Source organism: Andrena cerasifolii, chromosome 10 (assembly GCF_050908995.1).
Source record: "Andrena cerasifolii isolate SP2316 chromosome 10, iyAndCera1_principal, whole genome shotgun sequence".
NCBI classification, from domain to species: Eukaryota; Metazoa; Arthropoda; class Insecta; order Hymenoptera; family Andrenidae; genus Andrena; species Andrena cerasifolii.
In genome coordinates this window covers 10,838,804-10,864,555 of record NC_135127.1, presented here as the reverse complement: position 1 = coordinate 10,864,555, position 25,752 = coordinate 10,838,804, and the positions used below count along the sequence as shown (strand labels likewise).

Here is a 25,752-nt window from a genome sequence, read left to right as displayed (position 1 = left end):
GCGAGTCGCGTGGTCGCGGGACACGGTCGAGCGGGGCCGAGCTGCTGTGCCCCGTTCCCCCTGACAAATGGATCGAAATTGCCAATTATCTGCAATCATCTAAAGGTGTGCACGCGTTCCTCGCGCGAACCGGGCCAGCCGAAACGCGTCAATTTACGGCCGCGAGCTTTCTTCCACGGCGGCATCGACGCTGTCGCGTGTCTCGATTCTCGATTCCGGACACGCGTTCACCGGGAATACCGTTCACGCGCCATCGACGCCGCGGGTCGAATGGGAGAGCGCCTTTATTCGTGGGCGCTCCTGCGATCGTGTCGCCTGGTCAACCGTGAAAAGTAAATCAACCTGACTTTCTCTCTCTGACCGAGGCACCGCGTGGCCCCGGTCGTTCTAACCACCATTGTTGCCATTGGGGTGTAAATCAGATCCGCGTTCTGCTTTGCAGCTTTTTTCCTCGGGGGCTCTTCACGCGCGATATACTCGCCGCAGCCATTAGCTCGATGGTTCATGGGTTCTCGGAGGTTCCGTCGATTGAGTGGTAGGAAGGATTCACTCGATGGATCACCTGAGACGGATCGTGACACCTACGATAATGGTGCTGTTGGTTTTTTGGGTATTGGAAAAGCTGGTAGGCAAACTATGCAGCGGGCCGAGGGATGACATTTGCGTTGTTTGAAACATGTGAACGCTCAGTCCACTCGATGCTAATCGGTTTATCTTTTCTTCTCTGTTGCAGGTAAATCCACTGGACAATCTCTTCTACTCGATTCGTGGAGATACCGCGAGCAGTGCGATTCGTTTAGCGCGAGAACGACGGGAAAGGAATCCTCGTCCTGGTGACTTTTATCGGTAACACCATTCCCGTTCGCCTTAACACCCCGTGGGGAAGGAACCGTGATTTATACGAGCTTGATCGCCCGTCCTAAGCCTCTCTCTCGTTAGAATCGATTGCGCGCGAGGGTGGACGACCACTCGGTCTCTGGCCACGTCCCCCTGGAATTAGGTCGTCCCGACGTTTCGATCAGATTCCTGGAAACAATTCGGTGGGCTCGACGCTGCCGAACCTTTGGCGCCAAGTCGCGCGAACAAATTCGGCTACCAGCCGTCTGCTTCCCCGGGAAAATCTCTGGAAAATGGGAGGGGACTCCTTTCGATTGCTCAATCTCCTGAATGTGTCTTGACGTTTCAAGCTCCGAGGATTTAGAATTGATCTCTTCGAGAGCTGGTCCATTTTAAAACTTTAAAGTCCCCGTGCTGCACAGCTCCTTGGTCTAAAAATCCCACAGCCCCGTCTGAAAATCTCAGTACCTCTAAAAATCCCAAAGTCTTCCTACCCGCATTTTGAAGATCTGAAAGTTGCAACTGAAAATTCGCCTGCAGGGACTCGAGAACGGTGACTCTTCTCGTTCCCAAGTCGAAGCGACTACCCCAGCCGACGGTTAGGTATCCCATCGCGCAGAAATCGGCTCGTTAGACCGACATCCGCCGGGAGGAACGATAATGATACACAAATGTCGCGTATTGTTCCATGTCCCGACATAGACCCGTTCTTAACGACGTCTGGACGGCGCGCGAGTCGCGAATCAACAATTTATCGTCCGTCCCATGCGGATCGATACCACTGCAGACGTATTCCCACGTTGGGACTGAAATCCATCCGTTGCGCACTCGCCCGTTTGTCCTCTCTGCTTCCCCATCGTCCAGCGCGCGCGCGAGTCTTGATTTCCAGTCGGCTGTAAAGAACGTTCGATGCATACGACGGCGTGCAGCGATTGCAGGAGACAGCGGCAACGACCGACTTCAAGGTAGCAAAGCCAGTCAGTCTCGACGGCTTATGTAAGCTGTTCGGAGGTCTGCTTCGCGCTCGCGGACGACACGCCGAGCCGGAGACTAGCTTCGCTGTCCGCTCTAGCGATCCTGCGTTTCTCCTTCGTCGACGTATCCTTAGTTTCACAACGAATCCCGACGACCAATGAGAGAGGAAACCGTTGGTGGCTTCTAGCAGAAGCTGGTCGATTTGTGGTAGAGAAAGGAATAGGAAATTGGAAGGGGATCTTTATTAACAGAAGTCATTGACCCCTGAGAATAGAGAGACATAAGAAAATCAGGGGTAAGAGAATTTGGTGCCATTAAATCAAACTTGGATGCGCTTCAACTTGCAAGACTTTTCCATTGAAAAAATTCCTACAGCTTTGGGCTTTGAGTTGATTTACTTCTAATTTCTAATAGAAGACTTAGATGTGCCACCAGCACATTACACGTTACCATCTTTTCCGCTGCTCGCAGATGCGTATTTCGTTTCGCGTAGAGGTGGGTGGGACTGTCGGCGAAGCGCATAAAAAGATAGACGAGATTCGAATTGCAGACGGCATTTGGGAGCTGTCTGGCCTGCACCACCGCTCGCTGTGTAAAGGTTTCCTCCTCCACTGGAGCCTTGGTTCCAGGCATATAAATCCTTGCGTCGCCCGCGTCGAAGGCGCGGCTCAGATTCGATGAAATATTTTCTACCCTAAAGTGCACTTCCCAGTCGGCGCTGATAATGCGAGTAGGAGGATGTTTTGCATACTCGACTCGAGCGTTCGAGCTCGCCTCGTCACGGAAGTTAGCAACCGCGCGGGGGAGGAGATACCTAATTCCGGTTTTGCTAGATTGTTGATCGATATCGAAGCGATGCAACTTGCCTTTTAGCTGCGCGTTGGTTGGACTTGTTGCATTCCACATCATCGCGCACGATGTTTATCAATATGCGCAAGAAGTTACATAGGCGAACCCCATTTCGGTTCAAATTCGACGTCCAACTTTCTAGATAAATTGACTTGGAACTAGTGCAATGGACTTTGGATCAGGGAATGCAGTCCTGCTTGCACACTGTGTTTATTGCCGAGATGAATATATAATTATTACTGAGACGAAATGGTCCTCCTTGATTTTGTCACGTTACTTTGGACACTTTTCGACTTTGACGCACTTCTTTTGGGCGTTCCTGACGAAATTCAGCTTGCATCGGCAGGCGGCTTTAAGAGGGTTGCATTCCTGAAACAGAGTCGCGGGTGTCGTTCGAATAACACTTGCAGATGTCTGAAAATATTGTGGAAGAGGGGCTTTTTGTAAAGCTTACAAGTTCCGGGCAAGTTTTCTCGTTTGGTGAAGGGACCTTGCAAGTTGGCTCGCACCTTTTTCCGCACCATGAATATACCTCGTTCGAGGGGCATTTCTTTGTCGACGAACTACCAGCACCTGCGACAGCTTGGACCAAAATCGCGTTATTTGCAATCAGATAGGTTGAACTTCGAGGAAAAAGCTTGGACAACTACTTTCGAAAACGTATTGAGAATTTTTTTTATGTAACTTACAAACAACGACCACTGCAGCGAGGAGCGTCAAGATTAGAGTGTACGGAGACATGGTGGATTCTTTGGTACAGTCGCTTCGACTTCACTTTGATTTGTAACACCACACCTGTCGATGGTCCTGAATTTTATACTTGAGGTTTTTATGCAAATTTCTACCGGTGATGTTCGTTTCTCTTTCCAAAGTGACGCTGCTATAGAAAATATATGCTTGCCGTGCTTCGCTTGGATGATTAATACGCGACAGCTGTGCAAACAGTTTGTTGGAAATTAGCATAGTTTGCTGAGAGATTAATCGATATTTAAAATAGCTTTGCTTAAACGGAATATAATTTTCCGAATGAAGAGACCTAGAAATCCTCAGATTTATTTTGAATCTAGGTAACGATGAATAAAAATGCATTTCCGTGGTTAAAGTATCTTTATTACTGATACGTTCGATATATATCTGTGCGTGATAGGGTTCTGTGCAGTTCAAACGTCTCTGGATTTATCCGAATTTGTTTTTGCAAGTTTCAAACTCGACGCACTTGTTCTTCTCGTTTCTGACCAAACCTGGTTTGCATCTGCAGTCGGACAGTTTCTTCGAGCATTTCTAAAAAGAAATTCAATGATTAGAATGAATGTTTCCAGGCACGGTTGGGAGCGTTCGTCTCTGGAACTCACAAACACTGGACAAATTGTCCAACCAGGTTGGAAGATGTTACAAGTTGCTTCGCAGTTTTTACCACACCATGACCACACTTCGTTCTTGGGGCACTTTTTTGTCGGCTTCGAAGCACCACCCTTTCCTGTGCTGGCAGAGGCTTGAACACAAATTTCACCAAAATTTGTGGCGCAGAAAATCAATAATGCATGTAAGGATTAAAAATCTCTGGCAGTTCAGAAAAATTGCTAAAGCAGGGCCTGATTAAATAGAAATCGGGGTAACGGGTTTAATAGATTTCCGAAGTCTGCAAAAATTCCAAAGGCACTTCTTTTTCGTGTATCTTATAATTACAGCGTTTTCACATCTTTTTTATTTCCATATTTAAATTTATCGAAACACTTACAAACAATGACCACAGCCACAGTGAGGAGCACAAGTACGACAACGTATCGAGACATCCTAGATTTTCCAATATTGTCTCTGCTTTGAATCCGTTTGGAATTCACTTTCCACAGTGACACTGAATCTAGTCAACCCCTGAATTTTATACTTCGGGTGTTTATGCAAATTGCATCGCGAAGCGGGCTTGGTTCTTTTTTCAAGATAACGTTATCGCGGAGTGTGTTAGGAAAGCAATTATTTGTTCGCGGATAATCGATGCGAAGCTGAGCAAATCGATCGTAGGAAATTAGCATACTTGTTGCTCGAGCGACCTTGATTTTTCAATATTTTCACAGCTGGAAGAGCTACCTATATCCAAGCAATCCAAATTCAGATAATATCAAAATCAGTGTGATTACGAACTTCACTTTGGTATCTTTCATTTCTCCCAAGACCGAAGCTGGCAAGCTTCAAAATTTCTGAAACCATTAATAAGATGCCAACAAAGTGATTTCACATTGATACCCAAGCTGGAATCAAATTGAAACGAAAGCCCGCGAGAGTGAAGAGAGCTCTAGGAGCGTGGATAATTCGTATATCACTTCTTCGTTCGGGGAAGCCACTGAATTATCGTTACTCGGGCGGCTCTCGTAATTGAACAGCTTAATCGAACGCCCCCTCGATTCTCACCGGGCCCGAGGTATCTTCATTTGCCTCGTTTCGCCGCGTCGTTGGGCACTTTCCCATCGTCGAACTTTCGATCGAGGTGTCGTCGAACTTCCTCGAGGTTCGGGGAGCCCGAGCAACTGCTGGCCCCACGACGTACATTTACATGCAAATACACTTTTTACTTATATTTATATGCAAATACGGGCTGTTCCCGTCGCGAATGGCAGAGCGCGCGACGCGGTGCGAATGAAAACGAGACGCGTTCCAGAGGCCAGAAAGGGGCACCGCGATATATCGCAATTATCGTGTCTCCGTCGCGTGCTCTTCCTCAATTACGATTTAAGAAAACTCGCGAATCGTGACTGCAGCTCCTATAGTATTACAATTTCGACTTCGTTAGACCAGGTTGAAGTTCTCATTTCCATCTTGCTCCAAAGGGAAATCCCCTTTTCCTTGCTAAATGAACCTTTTACATCGGTGATACCTGAAATCTGTGGAAAATATTTGGAGAAATTGAAGTTATCAGAGCACATTGATTGCGCGGAGCTCTTTTATGCTTCGACTTACAAGCTTCCTTCGGATAGGGGAGGAACATGTGTTTCTTTTCAGACCAGGGATTGCAAGGATTCTTTATCCTATCATTGTAATCTGAGGATCTTATTTCAAGACAGTGTGTGTCGTTTTCCCTCGTCGCATAACGATCTGCTCGATGACGACTCCCGTACATGGTTCGTTTCTGCGTGTCGTTATCGGTTATCTGTAGCTCCATTCGTGGGCATTGCTCGTCAGAACTAGTATCGAAGAGGCAGATCAAGCGCCGCTCCAGCCTCGTTTCCATCTTCTTTATCTTCTCGTCGACCCGTCGACTCGCTCCACCGACGAACCTCGTGGAAAAGCTTCGTTCTCCACGAGCCCTCGTTACCATTCCAACCAGCGGGCGTTGGACTCCTGATTTCTGTCTGAAATTGCTGGTATTTGCGAGGAAAGACGTCGGTTAGTAAATTCTCGATCCCACCGAAGATACTATTTTATTCACGAATTTCATAAAACCCACCCCGTTTGCCCGCGCAGTCAGAAATGCAATCGTTCACGCCACAGTACTGCCATTAAAGCAAGAGACAACTTCCCTCGATTCTCTGGACGAAAAAAGGAGCGAAGGAAAAATATTAAAATCGCGAGCTCGACTACCCCGACGTCCCGCGGGAGTGGAGAAGCGCGGCGGATATCTAAGATCGCGGAAGGATTAAAAACCACAGCCGCAGCCAGAGATATTTAAAATGTAGATGCACTCATTTAAATACCTCCAGCCGTTCGCGATTTAATCGTCCCCGTTTCTTTGGCCCTTTGCCGTGTCCCCTTCGCTCATCTTTCTCTCTCTCTCTCTCCCGCCGCGCCATTATCCCGACAAGGGCTCTCCTACGGTCACGCCGGGGAGAGAGAAGCCAGCCGATCTGTAATCCGAAAGTTGTCAGCCGCACATTGCGCTGCCCTAATGGAATTTGAATGTCGTTAGCCGGCGTAACCGGGCGTGAGGAAGGGACCTTATCCCTATTACGTTCAACGTCATCCTCGTAGGCCCAGGCTCTTCTTGCGACCGCAGGTATCGCCCCCGAGGAGGAAGGGCCACCGGCGACTCTCGACAAACTTATTGGAGCGCGAAAACCCGCCGGGTTCGACGTTCGTTTCTTCCTTACCTCGCCGATCGTTTCGCGCCTGAGCCCTTCAATGCCCATCCCTATCCCCTTCAGGCTTGCCCAGTGCAAAGGATCGAGGATCCTGAGATTCCTGAGAGTCGAGTCAACCCTCCAGTAGCCAGTCACACCTCCCCTGCAAACCGATTCGTGGTGTTTGAATACATTTGTGTTCGAATTCAACTAATGGCCAGTAACGAAAAACTCCACGGAACGTAGCCACGTATCGAAACTGGACGTTCGATCTTGATAGACATGGCAACGGCAGACGTAGATGACCAGAAGGATTTCAAGCAGCTATTCAAGAGGAGGTTTCCCCAATTCTTGTCAACCATAGCAGGTTTCTCTTTCTTCGCTTAAGTTTCCGTCGGAACTAGAAATCACATGCGGCCACCGCGCGAAACGGTCTAACCCAGCGAAGGCCAGTTCAAGCCATTTTGGAGCTCGGGCTTCATGATGTTTACCATAGCCGCGCGGAAGAGGAGCTCGTCGAAAGTCAATGATAACGTGGACGCGCCACGGATAGGGAAAACTGGGGGGCTCAGTGATCGCTGCCCCTGGGGCTCCTAAGAGGGCCAGTTATTTCAGCCTAGGGGTACTACTTACACTCTAACAGTTTTTCCCTAATCGTGGCGCGAACTGGCCTTCGCTGAATTGATGTTAGTTCTTACTTTTGATTATGCTATTTGGCCGTCTACACTTACTTTTCGTGTACTCTATTGTGTTAGTTTTACTTTTAAGTAGCTTTAAATGGTAAGGTTAATAACAGCTGACAGCTGTACCTCGCCTTTCGCACTCCTCTAGTGTTATATGTGCTATTCAAATCTAACTATTCTTTTTCTTTTTCTTCTTTCTCGCTTTTTTATATTTTCTATTGTAAAGTCTACTGTGCAATAAAAGAATTATTATTATTATAATTGTAACCTCTAGCAGTCACTTAACAATTCCCCGAGTCACTATCCGTGTAAAAGTCGCGGCGAGGCGGCTCGTTGGTCGGTGTCCAGGTTGAACGAACCGGTGATACTTCCCGTAGCGTCCACGGGATCGTTCGCGTTCGGATGCAGCATAGGATGGAGCGCTCCGTGCGTCGAGCACCTGGAGAGCGACTACGGGTACGACGAGTTCGCGACGAACTTGATCGCGTCGGCGTTACCATTGGGCACGGCCCTGGGCCTGGCCATGTTGCACTTCTTCGTTGACTCGATCGGTCGTAAAGGGACCATGCTGACGAGCGCACCTCTCTCCACCATTGGCTGGATCCTCATCATTTGCGTGATTTCGAATGAACCCGTGGTGGTCATCGGCAGACTGATAACCGGCATCTCCGGCGGCATCTTCTGCGTCTTAGCTCCCATGTACTCCGCGGAGATCTGCGAGCGCCACATCAGAGGTACAGGTACCGATGAACAACCGCCAAGCGCCGCCTAAAAGCCCTTTTGCGTTGCTCTCCGCGGTTAGGCACCTTGGGGATCATACCCCATTTGCTATTCGTGACCGGGATCCTGTACGCGTACTGCTGCGGCTTCACGAAGAACGTCATCGCGACGTCGATCCTCTGCGCCATCGCGCCTATCATTTCCGGGATCGTGATGCTGCTGTTCATGCCCGAGAGCCCTCTGTACCACTTGTCCAAGGGCATGGAGGAGGCTGCCAGGAAGGACATGCGTTTCCTCCGCGGGCCTAACTGGGACATCGAGGTGGAGATGCAGGCTTTGAAAGTCAGTCCCTTGAATGTGAGCTTTGGGATTCCTGGGCGCCTCCAGCTTCAGGAATGCCAAAGGAACCAGCTTGGAGACTCTCAGATGTATCTGAACCTACGTGGTGCTTGAGCAGGACCAAGTAACGGAGGCCTCGAGCGAGACGGTGACGCTTCAGACGTTTCTGCAGAAGCCAACGCTGAAGATGATAGGCGTTGTGTTCGGGCTGGTGACCGCGCTGCAGTTCAGCGGGATCAACGTAATCATCTTCTATGCGGTGACGATTTTCAAGGGGACTGGCTCCGCCATGGACCCCGAGGTGCAGATGGTGATCTTCGCGGTGTGTCAAGTGATAGCATGCGGTGTCGCGGTCCTGCTGGTTGATAAGGTTGTCACTCGAGGCCCTCCGCGATAGCCGCTGGACTTGTACGTAGCTAGTGAACGTTGTGCTCGTTTATCGACGATTTGCAGCTGGCCTGTCGATCGTCGGGACTACCCAATATGGTCAGATCGTGGAACACGTTCGCCGGACGGAGGATTCCAGCCGCGTGTCTCTCTCTCAGGGATTCCGAGACGCCTTCGATCACCTATCGGGGTGCTTAAAAATCAATGGTGGAAGGGTTGATTTGCTTCTAATTTTATGTACAGTTGCTTGTATGTATTTTAGTATAGGTAATGCCGAGCCTATAGGGTGAAAGGTGGTTTAGGAGTTCCTAAACATGGCGAAGAAGCCTGAAAGGTAGTGGTAACGAGCACAGCGTTCACACTGCGAATACTGTACAGCGAAACGCGAGAGAACACTGCGATTTCGCTTGCGAGAATCGTGCGCCGGCGATCAATATTTTGGGAATTGGACGGTTTTTGTAGTTAGGTCGAAAGATCCTCCTAGGCGTGTCCGCATCGGTGATATGCATCTGCCAGCTATCCCTGGGCAGCTTCTTCTATGCACAGAGCAACTTTCCAGAGGTGGCCGCGCGGCTTAGTTGGTTGCCGCTCACTGCTGCCTGCGTGCTCATCATGTCCTTCTGCTTCGGCACTGGTCAGTAACGATTAGGGATTGCAATACCGGTTTACCGGTAAATCGCGAGAAATTCCCTCAAATTTTTATTGGCAATTCGCCAAATTTTTACCGGTAATTCGATAAATTACGTATAGCAATATAGCGCGTATATGCGTTCATTAATTCCATCGACATCTACTACGTTATCAGTGAAAACGCACTTCAATTACTAATGAAGACGAAAACCGAAGTATCTCATGAAGAATCAACTCTGATCCAAAAGAAAATTAAAATCTGAATCAAGTCATCAAAAAGTGGACGTATTTTCAAGTCGAAAAAGTAAGGAGAAAATACATGCCATACAAATGGCATGTGATTTCTTAATGCCTACCCGGCCAACAAGTGTAGAATCTGAGAGCGCTTTATCCGTGGCTGGATTATTTTGTACAAAAATTAGGTCGCGATCGGGAGGCCAAAGTTTAGACGCATCGTTTTTTGTGTGCTTATTTGTTAAAAAGAATTATTAAATAAAACATATTTAATTATGTATGTAAGTCAAGATTCTTTTGTTTTCGTGGTGACGATCCATATTAATAAGTATTGCCAATAGTTATACAAATATATCTATTTTGTGTTATATCATTTTATATTTTATGTTCAGAATAGTTTTATTTCCATATATTTTTTATAATGCTAAATTAGAGTTTAAAAAAAGTTTTTTTGTAATGTTTACTCTTATACTTTCAATAACTTAAATACCGGTAAATTAGCGGTAAACCGGTTCTGATTGAAAATTTTACCGAATTACCGGTAATTGAAAAATTCGATAATTTTGCAATCCCTAGTAACGATAGCGTATGCAAGATTTAATCAGCGCGCATATATATATATACCTTCTAAGTGCGATGCTTCAGAATTTCGTTGATCCCACGAGTTCGCGCGTGATTCATGAAAGATTACATTAAATTCCAATAACAGAGATTTAGTAGTTAACGCTTTGAGTGGAGTTAGCGTGTTCTCGCGCCGAGAGATTTCCACCTGCTACACGGCTTTCACGTATTTTCACGCTCATTATATTCTAATACCCCCGGGTGCTTCCTCGGAGCTCGGACTTCCAATGGCCTGACCTATTTGCAACGGTATTTCACCAAAGCTCGCGCCACTCAAAGTGCTACGTCGTCAGCCAGCTCTGATGGACACTCGGGGGATCAATCCAGCGAATCATTCATCCAGACACCTGCATTTGCATCTGCGAAATTTCTCGAGCAAACAGGTCCCATCCCCTGGACTTACATGGGCGAGATCTTCCCAGCGCATCTGAAGGGAGTGATATGTTCGGCCGCAGGCTTCTTCAGTTGGACGCTGTCGTTCATAATGACGGTGTCCTTTTCGACCATGGTTCATTTGGTTGGAATCGCGGCCCTGATGTTCTTCTTCGCCGGGGCTGTCGTCTTGTTCCTGTTCTTCATCATCTTCTGCGTGGTCGAGACCAAAAGGAAGACCTACGTCGAAATACAGCGGGCATTTGGCGTGCAAATTTAGCAAAAAACGAATCGACGGAACGCACTTTTCAACCGTCAAAGCTACAGCGCTGCCTTGCACCGTGACGCGCTTTGGAAAACAGCCTACCGTGGGGTCTAGATCGTGCATTGATCTCATATTACTTGCACAGAGGATCAACAACGTCGCTATGACGAACAGAAGCTTTATTTCATATGATACTGGTTTTGAAATACACCGCTTGAAAATTGCAGAGCGTTGGACCCCTCGCAGCTACAAGGCACAAGCCTGCAGCATATAGCGAGAAGCAGGAAGGTGGTGAGGCTTTCCATGGTTGCCAGAAAACCAAATTTCTAGATAAAAGAGGTACCTCTTAAGCAGGGGCGGAAAATGGGGAGGGCAGAGGATGCACGTTACACTTGAACCCGGGGATTATGCAGCTGGTGTATGCACCGCCACGCAGAGCGCGCCTCCGTTGCGCCTCTCGCCCTTGGAGCAGTCTCGAGTCAACAGTGATCCGGCTGTGGCCCGACTCCGCCCATGTCAGATGAAAAATCAGCGAGATTAGTGCGTGACGAGTTATTTATAACGAGGCCTTCGCCGTTGAAGCGAAAAAGCATTGGACGCGTTCTTTCATGGTCGTTGACCCGTGTGACGGGTTAATCGGAGAACATCGACTGATTGATCAATGAGCTTGATCGATAACCGCTGGTCGTAGCAAAAAGTGGCCAGGCCTTTCTTCTCCTTATCTTCTTCCTTCCCTTCACCTCGCGCATTCCTACGTTCCACTGACAATCTGTACGAATGTTCGAAAATCATCCGCGAAGTCATTCTAAAGTCCAGCATTCTCCGCTCCTCTGTTTCCCACTCATTAACGGCCTCCGCGATTGCTGGGTCTTCCATCCAGCTTCATTTTCATGCGAAAGCGTGACGCGACGAGAGACAAGACCGTGCACCGAATCGGGATCCTTCATCTCTGCCCTTCCCTCCGCGGACGTCGATCGTGGATCGATGACGATGACCCCTCTCCGGCCCGCTGCTCTCTCGTGCATTTGTCATGCAGTTGCCATCGCCGGTAGGCGTTCGCTTTCATCGATTATGCATTCAGATTTACATTTATGAAGCGTAGTAGCTGCTCGTATCGTCGTTCTAATAATGGATGCTGCTGTGAAGCCTCTCCCGTCAGGGTCGGCCGCGGCGACCTCGCCGTCACGCTGCCTACACGCTGTCGCGTCGCCTTCTCCTCGGCTTTATGCAGCCGCACGTTCCGCGCGCGAGATCCTTCGAACAAATAGTCACAGGCGCTTCCTTGGAGCCTCGTAGAGAAAAAGCGAAGCGTTAATCCTCCCCCAGCGCGATCTGGAAGGGCGTTCGTGGTTCCTGAGGCAGTCCGTCTGTTCGTCTTCCCTTCGTCACCGAATAAATTCGATGGCGGTGCCGAAAACGCGCTGGGAAAAGGGAGCCTCGCAAGAAACAACGGGGACGTTAGGGAAGATGGCATCAGACGAGTTTTTCACGCGATGCAGCAAGAACCGGGGCAGTTCTTTCCTCGTGGGAAGAAGCAGACTTCTGAACGTCGACGAGGAGGCATCAGAAACGGATAGAAGAAGAATCCTGGACGTTTGGGGAGCCACGGAACCGAAACTCACGATGGTTGTTCGGTTCGGAAGGAACAGGCTCGCTCTTCTTTCGAATATTCTGTATTTGCGGAACCCTTGGGCGGACACTTACGTTAACCATCCACGTAGCTTGAGCCGATGTCAGTCGGCGCGTTTTTCCACGTTCTAACGATTTATGACGCGTTCCGCGAAAAGAAAGCTGCGTGCACGCGCAGTATTTCACGGCGACAGGCTCCTCTAACGAGGGACAGGTTCGCGATGCGTGCAGAGTCGCGACTTTCGACAATGTTCGATCGCCGTTCGGTCGCTTCTTCCAGCTGGCGGAAAGTAAATGAGTAGAAAGCGACGTCTACCGCCGATCGAAACTCTCGCAAGCCAGATTTCCTTTTTCCTGACCCTCCGACAAGGTTTCCTTCGATTTTCGAGACTGATGGAACTCGTTCACGTTTGACAGAAACTAACGTGGCTCTGGAGAATTCTGATTTTTCTAAAGAATTTGATTTGTGAAAATAGTCACATTCATCTGGATTAGTCAGGCATAATGAGCTGAGGGACATTTCGTGATCCAAGGGGTTTACCATTCGAGAGTTTTGGGGCGACAGACACACACACAAACATATAAACCTTCTGCTTTATATATTAAGATATCAGACCACACGTGTTATCAGTATCACTTCTTGAAAAAGATGAGGATTTTAGACGATAAGACAAGAACCTAATTTAGGAGCTTATCCCGAGGCGCATACGAGTGAAATTATGAGTCAAAATGGACCCTGCAGGGTCATTCAAGCATGCAATTTCTTTGACTAGCATTGTCAACCCCTCGAATACTGTTCCATCAGAAAATCATATCGGACATAATTTTTCGCGGTCGTCAGAGGGAAACGATGGAGATGAGCGTTAAGTAGCCTCGATCCTGGATGTCGTTGCCTCGTGTGTGTCCTTTTTCAGTGTCCCTCGGGTGCTGGACCAGTCGATTACCCGAGAGCCAGTTCCAAGTCACTCGTTCGAGAAGGAGAGCCAGCCCCGCCTGTTGTATATTTCATGAACGTCGAGCTTCCATCCTCGTTCCTGCTGCACCAGGACATGGTACGATTCCATCGAACCATTTTATTATACATGACGTTTGCGTTTGCAGAAAATTACGTTTCTCCCCCGTCGAAAGATCGGGCGCTACCCGCCGGGTTCGTAAAAGTTTGAAAATTTCCGACGCTGGCCGCTATAATTTTTACGATGTTTGGTTTCTTGCTAGGCATTCTATATCTCCAATTTGCTGCGCAACTGGGGTCTCTCTTTATTCCACGAGTTTCTTTAAGTAATGATTAAAAATAATGGAGCTGCCTTGGGGATTAGAGAAACGCTGCTGCTCTGGACCTTCCTCTTCGCGTAACAAGAATCCCCTACACGTGACTCCGAGAAACTCGGCAGTGGGATTGAAAAAAAGTTGCTTGTTACGAAGCAAAATTTTGCTCGTCCTTGATGCAGGATTCAGATAGCGTAGCAAGGAGTTGGAATTAACCCGTTCCCCGCCGCCCGATAGCACGTTTTCCCTTGCTCCGTCGCGATATCATCACGGCGAACGCTGCCGCCTCCCTCCGAAGTCCCCTCCGACTTCCTTGAATCTCGTTCACCTGCATCCAGGCTCAGCTCAGCCGCGTTTCGACCCACGCGCGATCCACGCTTCAAGGTTCCGCGAGCGGATCGCTCGGCAGACGGCGCGAGAACGCTCGTGCAGATACTTGTGTCTCTTGCATCCTCTCTCCTTCTCCCTTCCTCCCTCCCACCTCGATTGCACACTGCACCATTGCACCGGGGCCAATGGCCTCTGTCCGCTCGGTATCGTCGACTCCGCTCGCTGCTCCGTGCCGAGCACAGCCGAAAAGCCGGCTGCTTCGCGCGCTTTTTTGCACGTCGTGTCCCCCTTCTATCTTCTTCTTATTGTGGCTCCGTGCGTGAGACCACGCACGCCACCCGACCATCCCCCTCTTCGCCGGCGATGGTGACTCGGTTGCGAAACGGGGACCAGGTCACCGTGTCGCTGGCTCTCATCGGCTCTTCCTTGGTAAACTGTATAAAAGATGGTCGTTAGATAGATCGTTATATTTGTGGATCGTGTATAGAACGTTTTAGAAAAAGAAACAAGGTCGGGGAACACGAGGGCTTCTTTTTAGGCTATTCCGAAGTTTTCAGTTCGGTACGCAGTTAATCGAAAACGCCGATATCCTCGCATACGATGTGAAGAACATTATTGTTCCACTTGCAATTAGAAAAGGAGGCGTAGTTACAGGCGGAAGGGTCCAGCGAGGGAAGGAAACTCAGTCCCTTTCAATTCCGATTTTATCTTTCGCCACTTCTAAGTCACTGGACTCTCCTATCGATCATGGTTCACAGGACGAAAACGGACCTGACAGTGACACACTGAACGTAGCAACAGCGCTCAACTCTGAATGGCCCCTGCTCACGGAGCGGAGACGATCTCGGAGGCACGGTCCCGAGTCTCTCGATTTAGCAGAGGCAAGGAAGTAGGGTGTCCCGTAGGCGATTAATTAATTTCTATCCGCGGTGATCTCACGAGCATCCGGATCGCCAAGTATTCCCATTTCCCTCGCGCTCACGCTATCGGCCTCCATAAATAAAGCGGCTGCAGAAATAAACGCGGGTATCAGGGCTGGCCGTGTGTATTCACGTGCTGGCTGCATATACACATGCGAGCTCCACTATCGCGCATCTACTATCTCCTCCGCGCGGCTCTAGCGCCTCCCTCCCCCGCTTAAAGAGAGAGCACGTAGGAGGAGGGCGTCAATGGGGGTCGCTGTTTCGACTGGTCTTTACGGAATCCTTTTATCACCGTCCCGAACGATACGGAGAAAGAAGCAACTGTATACTCCCGTGACATCAATGGACGCGTTTCAGTATCGAGGTTTATCGCGAATGGGGACGTCCATTAGCAGCCTGCATTTCCTTCGCTTTGTCTAGGCCTCGTTTGTCGCTGAAATCTTTCCTCTTGCTGCTTCGAGGTATCTGCATCCCGCAGCATGGGACACTAGAGTTCCTCGTGTTTAAGGGAGGAATATTGACTATTTGATGGGCTAAAAACATAGCAAAATTTAGGATTTTTTTTTTAAGATCCTAGCATTTCGATTCATCCGAAATTTGGACCATGTCTTTATGCATCCTTGAAAAAGTTGCAGTTTTTCTTTTATTCATTTTTAATAATAAATATAGGAGTTATGCGTCACGCCGCGCAAAACTCGTCGTCCGCTGGTTTGTATGATATTTACCTTCCAGGTAATCTGAAACAGAGAAATGAAACGGCGTTTTACTCTGTACATATGTAGCTTTAATTCGATGATCAAAACATGGTCCAAATTTCAGATGAATCGAATCGCTGATTTCTTGAAAAAAGAATCCCAAATTTTGCTGTTTTTAGTCCAAAGAATAGGATTCCCATAACATACACCTAGGAGGTGAAAAAGTAGGACGAACTTGAAGAATTTTTTTTCGGTGGAGAAATGTTTTTACCGAAGAAACATTATATACATTAGAAAATGAAAAAAATGAAAAATTATTCTTAAAGTAGACTAAAAAAGTCTCAGGCGGGCATTTGAATATAGGAGTCGACTTTATGACTGAAAATGCGAAAAGACCATTTGAAACAAGCATGTAGCATATACTCCTATGTCTCTTCCGCTTCGTCAGAGATATGTAGATACACGTGGGCGTGTCCCCCGGCTCCAAAAGACGCTTCGCCGAAGGACACGCAAAATTATCGCCTTGTTTCTCGCGGTGTTCTCGGTCAATCGCGTCTCGTTAAAGGAGATCGACCAACGTGTCACCATGGCGCGTATTTACGAGCGACCCAGTTGCATACCGAATGCAGTTGCTCGTGGGCCGCGCGTGTAGATATATATACACGTATGTACATCGTCGTCGATGGGACTGCGTCTCGCAAAGTCGACCGCGGGGCTTTCTCCGAGTCGGTGCTCTTCCCCATCGGTCCTCCCATGCGATTTTCGATCGAACGGTCCGGTCTTATCCGAACTTTTAATACACTTATCTCGCCCACTGCGATCCAGCGGAAGGCGCGGGGTCAGCCTCGAAATTCAGGCATTTCTTTTGCGGATAACGAAGCGATAACGGTGCCCGAGACAGAAACGTGTATCCCGAGCAGCACGAACATCTCGTCGCCGTTCCACGCGATCCTTTTTATTTCTCCCGAGCCCCGGAGACCGGTTCTCTAAGTCGACAGCGAGGTACGCGGTAAAAAGTGTCGATCGATTGGGGGATCTCGAGGTATCCAGGACTTTTCGACGAGAAGTTTGTGCGATGTTAGCTGGATGGTTGATTCCTTCCACTCGTCCGCTTCGTTTTGCAAGTTTCGAGGATTGTGTAAGGGTGGTCACCGAAAGCTGGCATATTTCGAGGAATCCGAGCCCCCCGCTACGTTTGCAGTAGAATTTTCCCATCGAGTTTCCGAAGAATTCAAACGTCGCGGTGCAATCACTCCACAGTGATTATTCCCCCCCGGGTTCTCCGACAGCGTTCACCTGCTCCGAACTTCCAATAATCCGACGACGAATGGTATCGATAAAGGAGGAACGAAATTCCCTCTTATTCGCCCAGGGTCGGATGAGATATTCTCGCTGCTGGCATCCGTGGCAGCCAGGAACTTTTTAATTACGCGATCCGCTTCGCGGAGAGAAGTAACGCGCCGAGGGGCGACAGAGACGTTGCTCCGAGGGGGTGAAACAGGAGACGCGCTGGGACTGTCAGCAGGGGGACGGTGGAAAAAAATACAGGATCATAAAGCATTCGCGCAATAAAGCTGCCTACAACAACGGGACAGGCTACATATTTTAAGAAATTAATTTGTCGAAGGACAAATTGCCCCGGCTCCTCGCGATCCTCGAGAACAAGGCGACGAGAGAAAGCGGCGGGGAGGTAGAGGGGGGAGAGTTTAACCTTGCCACTCGATCTCTCTTTCCTCGGTCTCTTCTTCGCCCCCTGCGTGGCCGAGGTGACTACTGAAAGGGTGGAAATCTCGCGGGTCCCTCTCCGAGAGGGACAGAGGCCGCCGCGGATACAACACTCCGTTTCGGCTAATTTACGCGATCGTAAATCTCCACGCTCGTTGCCCAGCTCTCTGCCAAGAGAAAGTAATAACCAAGCGCGGCTTCCGAAGAGAGTTGATCGATGGGAGGACAAGTTCTGGCCAGAGGGCGATTTTTTCGGAAGAAAATTGAACGCACTTGTGGAGTACAGATAGTAACGGGTAACGGGGAAAAACGAGTAATCTCAATTTTTCGAGATTTTGCGATTTGTAGCATATTTTGTTGGTGGCCATTGGGACTACACAACTGTCGACTCACAAAGGGTTATGAAGTTCAAATATCCCTGTAAGATAACGTTAAATATTTGTTACAGGTACTGGTTAAAAAAGGGAAATGTTTCACTCTGCACTGTACAAAAACACGGAATGTCCCCACTCTTTGCCTAAGAAATTATTTAAGAAGAAAATTATATAAGAAAATTAAATTCATTGAACCTTGCTTCTTTACTGGTAGATCAAAGTGTTGAAATTTAATTTTCTAGACACAGCTGCTTAACCTTTAACTATGATATATTCTGGAAACACTTGGGGGTGAGGAACTATCATCCCCAAGAAGATCGATAGAGTGTTAAGTGTCAAAGTCTACAGCTGTGGAACAGAAAATACTTTAAAGAGAAGTAACTGCGCGGTGTAGTCATATCGTAATGCCTCCCCCCGCAGCCAGGGGCGTGCACCCCGCCCGTTAAGGGCGAGGAATAACAGGCAGTCGTTTCTTTTCCTTCGGTTTCCAGTTTCTAGTCCCCTCGCTCCTGTTCCTCGCAATTAAAATGTAAATTCCTCGCGTTTCGCGGGGATACGACGATCGGAATGAAACAGCGTCTGTGCAGGGGGAGGGAAGTGGAGCAAATATTTGTTCCCGGGGCTGCTGAAAGGATACCCGTGTCGACGGAATAATTATTTGCATAATACCGCGATACAGCGATAACCGAGGATACGTAATTTTTCCCGTGCCCGCTCGGATGCTTCCGCTGCGAGGAGGAAGTTAATCTCGGTCGCTGGCGGAATGAAGAACGGGGGTGGGTGCGCTCTCCTAGTCGAAAAAGAGGGTTTCGCGCGAGCGTTTAGCCATCTCGCGATTGATTTATCGTCGTGCTCGCTGTACCAGCGGCGGATGAAGACGAGGAACGAGGGTGGTGGATGAAGGGGTGGTTCGCTCCTCGAAAGCTTCTCCTGTTTTTGCTGTACCCTGAATACAGGGGGATGGAAACATTCTGTCCTACTGCTTCGATACATTCTGCGATTAGTTCTTCCTCGTTTTTTTTCCCCCGGCACATCTTCATTTATTATACAAAATTCACTGCAAAATTGTACAGTTCAACGATTCCCCTTCTTCGTTTCTTTCATCGTGACCCGACGCGTTGGTTTTTTTAACGAATTCGTTCGTCAAAGCAGGGACTACTTTACAGCTCCCCTTTATTCACCAGACATGGTAGCACACTTCTGGCCAGAAGACGTTAAGATGTATAGAATCCTCCGGTTTCGTCTGAAAGGAACAGAGGAACGCGTTATTTATGCCTTTCTGCTTTCATGGATATGGAAGACAGGGACTCACTTCCAAAGTTCCCTTCCTCTCTTCGTTTTTGCCTTTCCTCGGCGTGTCTCCCAGCTTCCCCCTCGAGCTCCCTCGCCCCTCCGACGAATTCGTAGCCGCGCACCGAGGGAAACGCGATGTCTAATCGGCGAATTCTACTCTTTTCGCTCGGCTGGCTTCCTTCAGGGCTCACGGAGCCGTGGATACGTCCCTCAGCTATCGTCCCGCGGAGACGTCCTCGCAAAATACCGGATAAAAGTAGGGAGATACTCTTTCCCGTTCGCTGAAACGTCCCCTGTATTCCTTGGGATTCCGCCCCGCTGACTGGAGGCCTACTGGAGGAGAAGCTGGCAGCTAATGTTTCATCGTTCCAAGGATCCTGCAACTGTTGATTTCCAGCAGCCACAGGGTTGCTGGATTTTCCACGCCGATACGACGGCTTGAAAATTTAAATATCCCGGAGTCGCGGAGCGTTGCAATCGCGACTGTAAATTCGAAAAGAGTTGCAGAATAATTTGACTTCGAAACTTGCTACGGTTATTGCGAAAATACTTCTCACTGGCAATTCAAGCGGCCTCCTTGGAGAAATCCTGACGGCGATCGAATGCACCTCCCATTCGCCCTTTAATCTCGTCCAAATTAGCGAACTCCAGCTTCTGCTTGAAGTCTTAATTAGGCCTAATTATGCAGAAAACTACTTAAAAAATTAGTTAAACGCAGTATGGATCCCATAATTTTGTGATTATTATTCTGCAAAAAATTACCAACCAACAGAACAATTATTACACTATACAATTATTAAAACTACCAAGCCATAGTTCCATTTTAGACTAAAAAAAAAACTATCCATTAACAAACATTGCAAAATAATAACAAAAAATAAAATATGCCCAATAGAAATGAAGCTGCCTTTCTTTAACAATTAAAATCTTCAAAATAATTTACTCCGTTTCAGATGATTGAGGGTTGGTAGCTTTCTTCGTAACTAGGCCCAATTGTAACGCACCATCCTCTCTTTTCCTATCATTTTATCTGAAAATTCAGCTGAACCTAACGAATAAACACCGAAACGAAGTGTTAATAATCGACACTCGCAGAATTGCTGTGTTCTCCGCACGGTGACCAAATACGACTGCAACTTTCCAAGCTTACTAGCACAGTTACACCCCCATTGTCTTATCGTGCACGGACCGATCTACTTTCTTTATTGACCCCGCGCATAAATCGTCTGTGACCGTCGATCGATGCATTGGCTCGGAAGAAATACGATTCACTGGCGTCGGGGAGTAAGAGGGAAGATAAAGAGCCCGTGATAAACGCGGTCCACGATTTCGCGTGATTGTGGGCACGCCGGCGTGCGTAGAGAGCCCGCTCTCTCCTGTGCACGCGCGCGATTCTGGCCCGCATGTGGCACAAGGATGCAGCTCGTCTGGGTCATTACTGTATCACGCTCCTTTGGCCGTGGTCTACTCGCTGGCGTGTACGCTCTTTGGCCCGGCTGCGCCATGCATAATAATCGTTGGCTGTCGGTCCGAGGCAGACGAAGGGTGTTGTGCGCGATGCAATTTCTCTCTCTCCCCTTCGAAAGCGCGAACAATTACGAACCGTCGTCCCTCCCGACCGCAGATCGAGATTTATGCGTGTCAGGAGTGTTATTCGGTTGAGTATTCGCTCAGGCGAGTCGTCCACTGTGATTTCGCATCGCGCTGGTGTGTCGGGAGTCTGTCGTTTGCGTCAGTAAACTGGAGAATGTTTGAAATAATCCAAACTGCAGCCACTGTCACGGGTGACCCTGCAAAATGTGATTAACAACCCTTTGCACTCGAGGCCTTTTTCGCTTGGGGAAGCAGCAACTCGAGACGTTTCGCGGCATGCTTGATGAATTACTTACTCCTAATTTAGAATGATTAGGTACACATTCAAATTAATGTATAAAACTTTTATATTTTAATATTTCATGTATCTTTACATTTCAAAGAAGAAAATTTGCAGAAAACAGCAGACCCTGTAATTCTTTCTATTTCCTGTTAGAATAGCATGCAGTTTTCCATTCAATCGAATATCGAAACAGGAGGTTGAAGTGGAAGCTCGATCACGAGTCGGGCGAAAGTCTCCACTCAATTGCTCAACCAAAGTTTTCACATATCGCAGATGACTAAGCTGTCATTCATTTCTCTGCCTTTTCACTGTTTTAAACAGAATATATGGATTGATTAAACATATTTCTAGGCCCCCCAAAAATAACTTTCGCCACGATTTTAAGGATTTCCTTAAGAAAAACAGTATGTTGAGGCATCTTTAAGAAATCAAACGCAAATAATCGCTCACCCCCGTCGCTCGACGTATCGCGTCAAGTTGAATGGTGAGCGAGAGTCACTTCTCGAGTGCAAAGGGATAATACATAAAAGTAAGGCTACTCAGTACGCATCAGTATTCAATCAAAAATTTTGTCGCAATCTAAAACTACCTACCTATCTAAGTAGCAAAAATAATACCAATAGCAGTAGGGGAGACCGGGGCTAAAAGTTCCGGGGGTAAGTTGTTCCGACGGCTCTATCTTCAAAATAAAAAGAGCGTTGTACTTTAAATTATTTTTTCCGTGTGAGTTGATCACGCCACTCTGTCCCCCACTTTAATAGCGTCCGCGACAGCGAATTATGTGGTTGTAAGCAAGGACCTATTAGTCGCGTACCAGATAAGTAAAAATTTTTCTATCATTACTTTTTGGTCTATTTCAATTATTTAACGTAGATATTATAGATTGAATCGTTCTTATGGATCAAATGACATTTAAGAACATGGTGTAATACTGTTTATCGTTTGAATACATGTATAAGCAGAATAGTCTTTGAAATTGCTACATGTGTCGGTAGGGGCTAGTTGTTACCGTGACTTGGGGCACGTTGGTACCGTAAAAACTTGCCCCGCCGCAAATAGGTCTGTGAAGATAGCACCCCCAAATTCGATTTTTTAAAAAAACTCAACGGCATTCGTTTGTCCTTCGTTTGCCCACGTTTGCCCATAAAAATTTTTTTTTTGCCCACCCTACAAAAAAAGTTATGAATAAAATAAAAAATTTGTCTTCATCACCCACGATGAATGCATTTCACTTTTTTAAAAGAAGGATACGAATATACCCGACCTGGCCACGTTTGCCCACTCTCAGATTTCATTTGCCCACCCTCCAGAATTTAAATAAAAAATAAAAACCTCGAAAAGAAGGGTACAGGTGAAGCGATCGCGTTAAAGTTCGATTTTTCTAGAAAATATTATCAAAATCGTTCTTTCAACGATGCAGTCCGTTAGTTTAGATGTAGAAGAGATTTGCCCATGCATTAATTTCGTATGCCCACCCTCCAGAATCGAATTATTAATAAAGATAGCCAAGAAGTGCGATGCCCGTTGAAGCGATCGCGTTAAAGTTCGATTTTTCTGGAAAATAATATCAAAATCGTTTTTTCAACGATGCAGTCCGTTAGTTTAGATATAGAAGAGATTTGCCCATGCATTAATTTCGTATGCCCACCCTCCAGAATCGAATTATTAATAAAGATAGCCAAGAAGTGCGGTGCCCGTTGAAGCGATCGCGTTAAAGTTCGATTTTTCTGGAAAATAATATCAAAATCGTTCTTTCAACGATGCAGTCCGTTAGTTTAGATATAGAAGAGATTTGCCCATGCATTAATTTCGTATGTCCACCCTCCAGAATCGAATTATTAACAAAGATAGCCAAGAAGTGCGTCGTTGGAAATAATTCGAGAGTATCGCCAGACATCTGTTTACGTTTCGGCAGTGGCACTCGGCGCTGCGCCCCTTTAGTTAGGGTAGCAGCGCTGCGTGTCGTCATCGAACGTGCCGAAACGTAAACAGATGTCTGCGACACTCTCGAATTGTTTCCAACGACGCACGAAAGTCAGTCGGTCTACAGAGTTCGGGCGCAACTCTTGCGAAATCGTGCGTTCATTTACGGTTTGTGAAGTAACTGTGACATTATATTATTTTCCGTTGTGCGATATCATTGCGGTAATTAGTGAAAAATGACTAGAAAACCACTCTGGTGTTATTCTGCACATGCTGCAGATGTGTGAAAAGTGTGAAGTATTCGATGAGCGATACAAATTTAAGTGTCGTTCGAATAAAGTGAGAAAGAAGTGTGTGCAACATTTTTTGGATAACATGTCACCAAACACCTTCAACCTTTACGGTAAGTACAATCCATTTTGATAATTCATTCGGAAAAAAAACGAACGGAAATGTATTCGGTTTAACGGGTACCGCACTTCTTGGCTATCTTTATTAATAATTCGATTCTGGAGGGTGGGCATACGAAATTAATGCATGGGCAAATCTCTTCTACATCTAAACTAACGGACTGCATCGTTGAAAGAACGATTTCGATATTATTTTCCAGAAAAATCGAACTTTAACGCGATCGCTTCAACGGGCACCGCACTTCTTGGCTATCTTTATTAATAATTCAATTCTGGAGGGTGAACATACGAAATTAATGCATGGGCAAATCTCTTCTATGTCTAAACTAACGGACTGCATCGTTGAAAGAACGATTTTGATATTATTTTCCAGAAAAATCGAACTTTAACGCGATCGCTTCAACGGGCACCGCACTTCTTGGCTATCTTTATTAATAATTCAATTCTGGAGGGTGAACATACGAAATTAATGCATGGGCAAATCTCTTCTATGTCTAAACTAACGGACTGCATCGTTGAAAGAACGATTTTGATATTATTTTCCAGAAAAATCGAACTTTAACGCGATCGCTTCAACGGGCACCGCACTTCTTGGCTATCTTCATTAATAATTCGATTCTGAAGGGTGGGCATACGAAATTAATGGATGGGCAAATCTCTTCTACATCTAAGCTAACGAACTGGACCGTTGAAAGAACGATTTTGATAATATTTTCGAGAATAATCGAACTTTAACGCGATCGCTTCATCTATACCCATTTTTTTCGCGGTTTTTATTTTTTATTTAAATTCTGGAGGGTGGGCAAATGAAATCTGAGAGTGAGCAAACGTGGTCAGGTCGGGTACATTCGTATCCTTCTATTAAAAAATTGAAATGCATTCATGATGGGTGATGAAGACAATTTTTTTATTTTGTTCATAACTCTTTTTTGGAGGGTGGTCAAACGAAAATTTTTGATGGGCAAACGTGGGCAAACGATGGACAAACGAATGCCGTTGAGTTTTTCCAAAATTTCGAATTTGGGGGTGCTATCTTCACAGACCTGCCGCAAATGTATAAATTGTTTCCGCTGTGCTTTAAGATGCGAACATATGAATGAAAGGCGGAAAGGGACACGACTTCGATCGAAGATATGCGTAAAGATAAATAAAAACTGTCGCTTTTGGTTTTCTTTTAAAGATAATACATTTTTGTTGGTCCGAACCTTCATAAATAACCATTATTATTAAAATTCTGCTTTATTTCATTAGAAGGCAACTCTTATATCATAGTAACAACTTACCCCAATGCGATAACAACTTGCCCCATATAGGGGTAAGAAGTTCCGCTTCGATCAGCCACAAATAAATTACTTTCTATGGGAAACCTATTACAATATATTAAACACAAGCTTAAAATCAGAAGATATAATAAATTTAACAAGAAATTAGTCAATAGTGAAGAGAATAACTACATTATTTTCCAGTCATTTTTTATGTTTTATCGAAATCGGAACTTTTAGCCCCGGCCTCCCCTACACGTGTCCGTCCAACGTTTCCAAACGTCTCCTCTAGAATTCGCATCAGAGATCCCCGCGAGTCCCTAATCAGAATCCATAAAACGCACCCTCCCGATTCCGCGCTCGTCTCGCACCCCTTCCCTCGTTGCCCGCGCCGTAAAAACATTATCATCCCCTCGGCGGCGGTTCCTTTCACCCCGGCTGCACGCCCACGATCCAGCAATTTCCCCGATGACGAACGACGTCCCTCCTAGATGTCGCAAGAGCGCGAGACGCCTCTGCAGCGCGAGCCGCGAGAAGCGGCACGCTCGAGCGAGTTTCGATCGTCGAGGCGAGGCCGCAGCGGCGCGATAAACAGGCTCCTCCGCGAGGCTTGCGGCTCCTCTCGTTCGACGAACGAAGGAGAGAGCTGCACAATGGCTTTCATTGTGGCTGCGAGACACGAGACAAGACAGCCTTGTGCGGGAGAGACGGCTTCGAAGGCGCAACACGCGTCATCGGAAACGCGCTACCGAGTGAACCACGGGGCTGAAAGAATGAACGAGGCAGCACGACGCACGGACGCTCTTTGTTCACCGAGCCACGGTATTCCTCGCGCGAGTAGCCGCGACAGGATGTACGATCAATTGTTTCTTTGCGATGTAACGAGGAGTGACATTAATTTCTGCGAAATTTCTGGCTGTATTCCTTCATTCTTCGCGATACTTGCAGGGGGGTTGTCGCGGTTGTTTTGCAAGGATCTTGAATTTCTTTGGGATGGAAGAACAACGTGACGCAATCAGTGTTCATTTAGCGGGGAATGTTTACGTAACTCGTTGCAGGGAAAGGGAGGGAGTCGGCGGAGATTT

The 25,752-nt window shown here is 47.2% G+C and overlaps 4 protein-coding genes across 4 annotated transcripts in view; 2 read left to right on the top strand and 2 right to left on the bottom strand.

The window, feature by feature from the left end:
- Nucleotides 1-25,752, top strand: part of LOC143374224 (headcase protein-like) — a 169,829-nt gene that overhangs the window by 84,187 nt on the left and 59,890 nt on the right. The gene's annotated exons all lie outside the window — the stretch shown is intronic.
- LOC143374442 (chymotrypsin inhibitor-like) lies at nt 2,915-3,493 on the bottom strand. Its single transcript, XM_076822620.1, has 3 exons — nt 3,351-3,493; nt 3,116-3,243; nt 2,915-3,030 (listed from the first exon to the last, which is right to left on the bottom strand). Exons 1-3 carry the CDS (start codon nt 3,400-3,402, stop codon nt 2,935-2,937), a joined length of 276 nt encoding a protein of 91 aa, XP_076678735.1. The 5' UTR covers nt 3,403-3,493; the 3' UTR covers nt 2,915-2,934.
- Nucleotides 3,810-4,496, bottom strand: LOC143374441 (venom peptide SjAPI-2-like). Its single transcript, XM_076822619.1, has 3 exons — nt 4,400-4,496; nt 4,014-4,153; nt 3,810-3,942 (listed from the first exon to the last, which is right to left on the bottom strand). The coding sequence occupies exons 1-3, from the start codon at nt 4,452-4,454 to the stop codon at nt 3,838-3,840; spliced, it is 300 nt and encodes a 99-aa protein (XP_076678734.1). The 5' UTR covers nt 4,455-4,496; the 3' UTR covers nt 3,810-3,837.
- On the top strand, nt 4,918-11,231 carry LOC143373852 (facilitated trehalose transporter Tret1-2 homolog). The gene is made up of 6 exons (XM_076821459.1): nt 4,918-7,077; nt 7,771-8,127; nt 8,196-8,455; nt 8,571-8,822; nt 9,302-9,473; nt 10,708-11,231. The coding sequence occupies exons 1-6, from the start codon at nt 6,993-6,995 to the stop codon at nt 10,974-10,976; spliced, it is 1,395 nt and encodes a 464-aa protein (XP_076677574.1). The 5' UTR covers nt 4,918-6,992; the 3' UTR covers nt 10,977-11,231.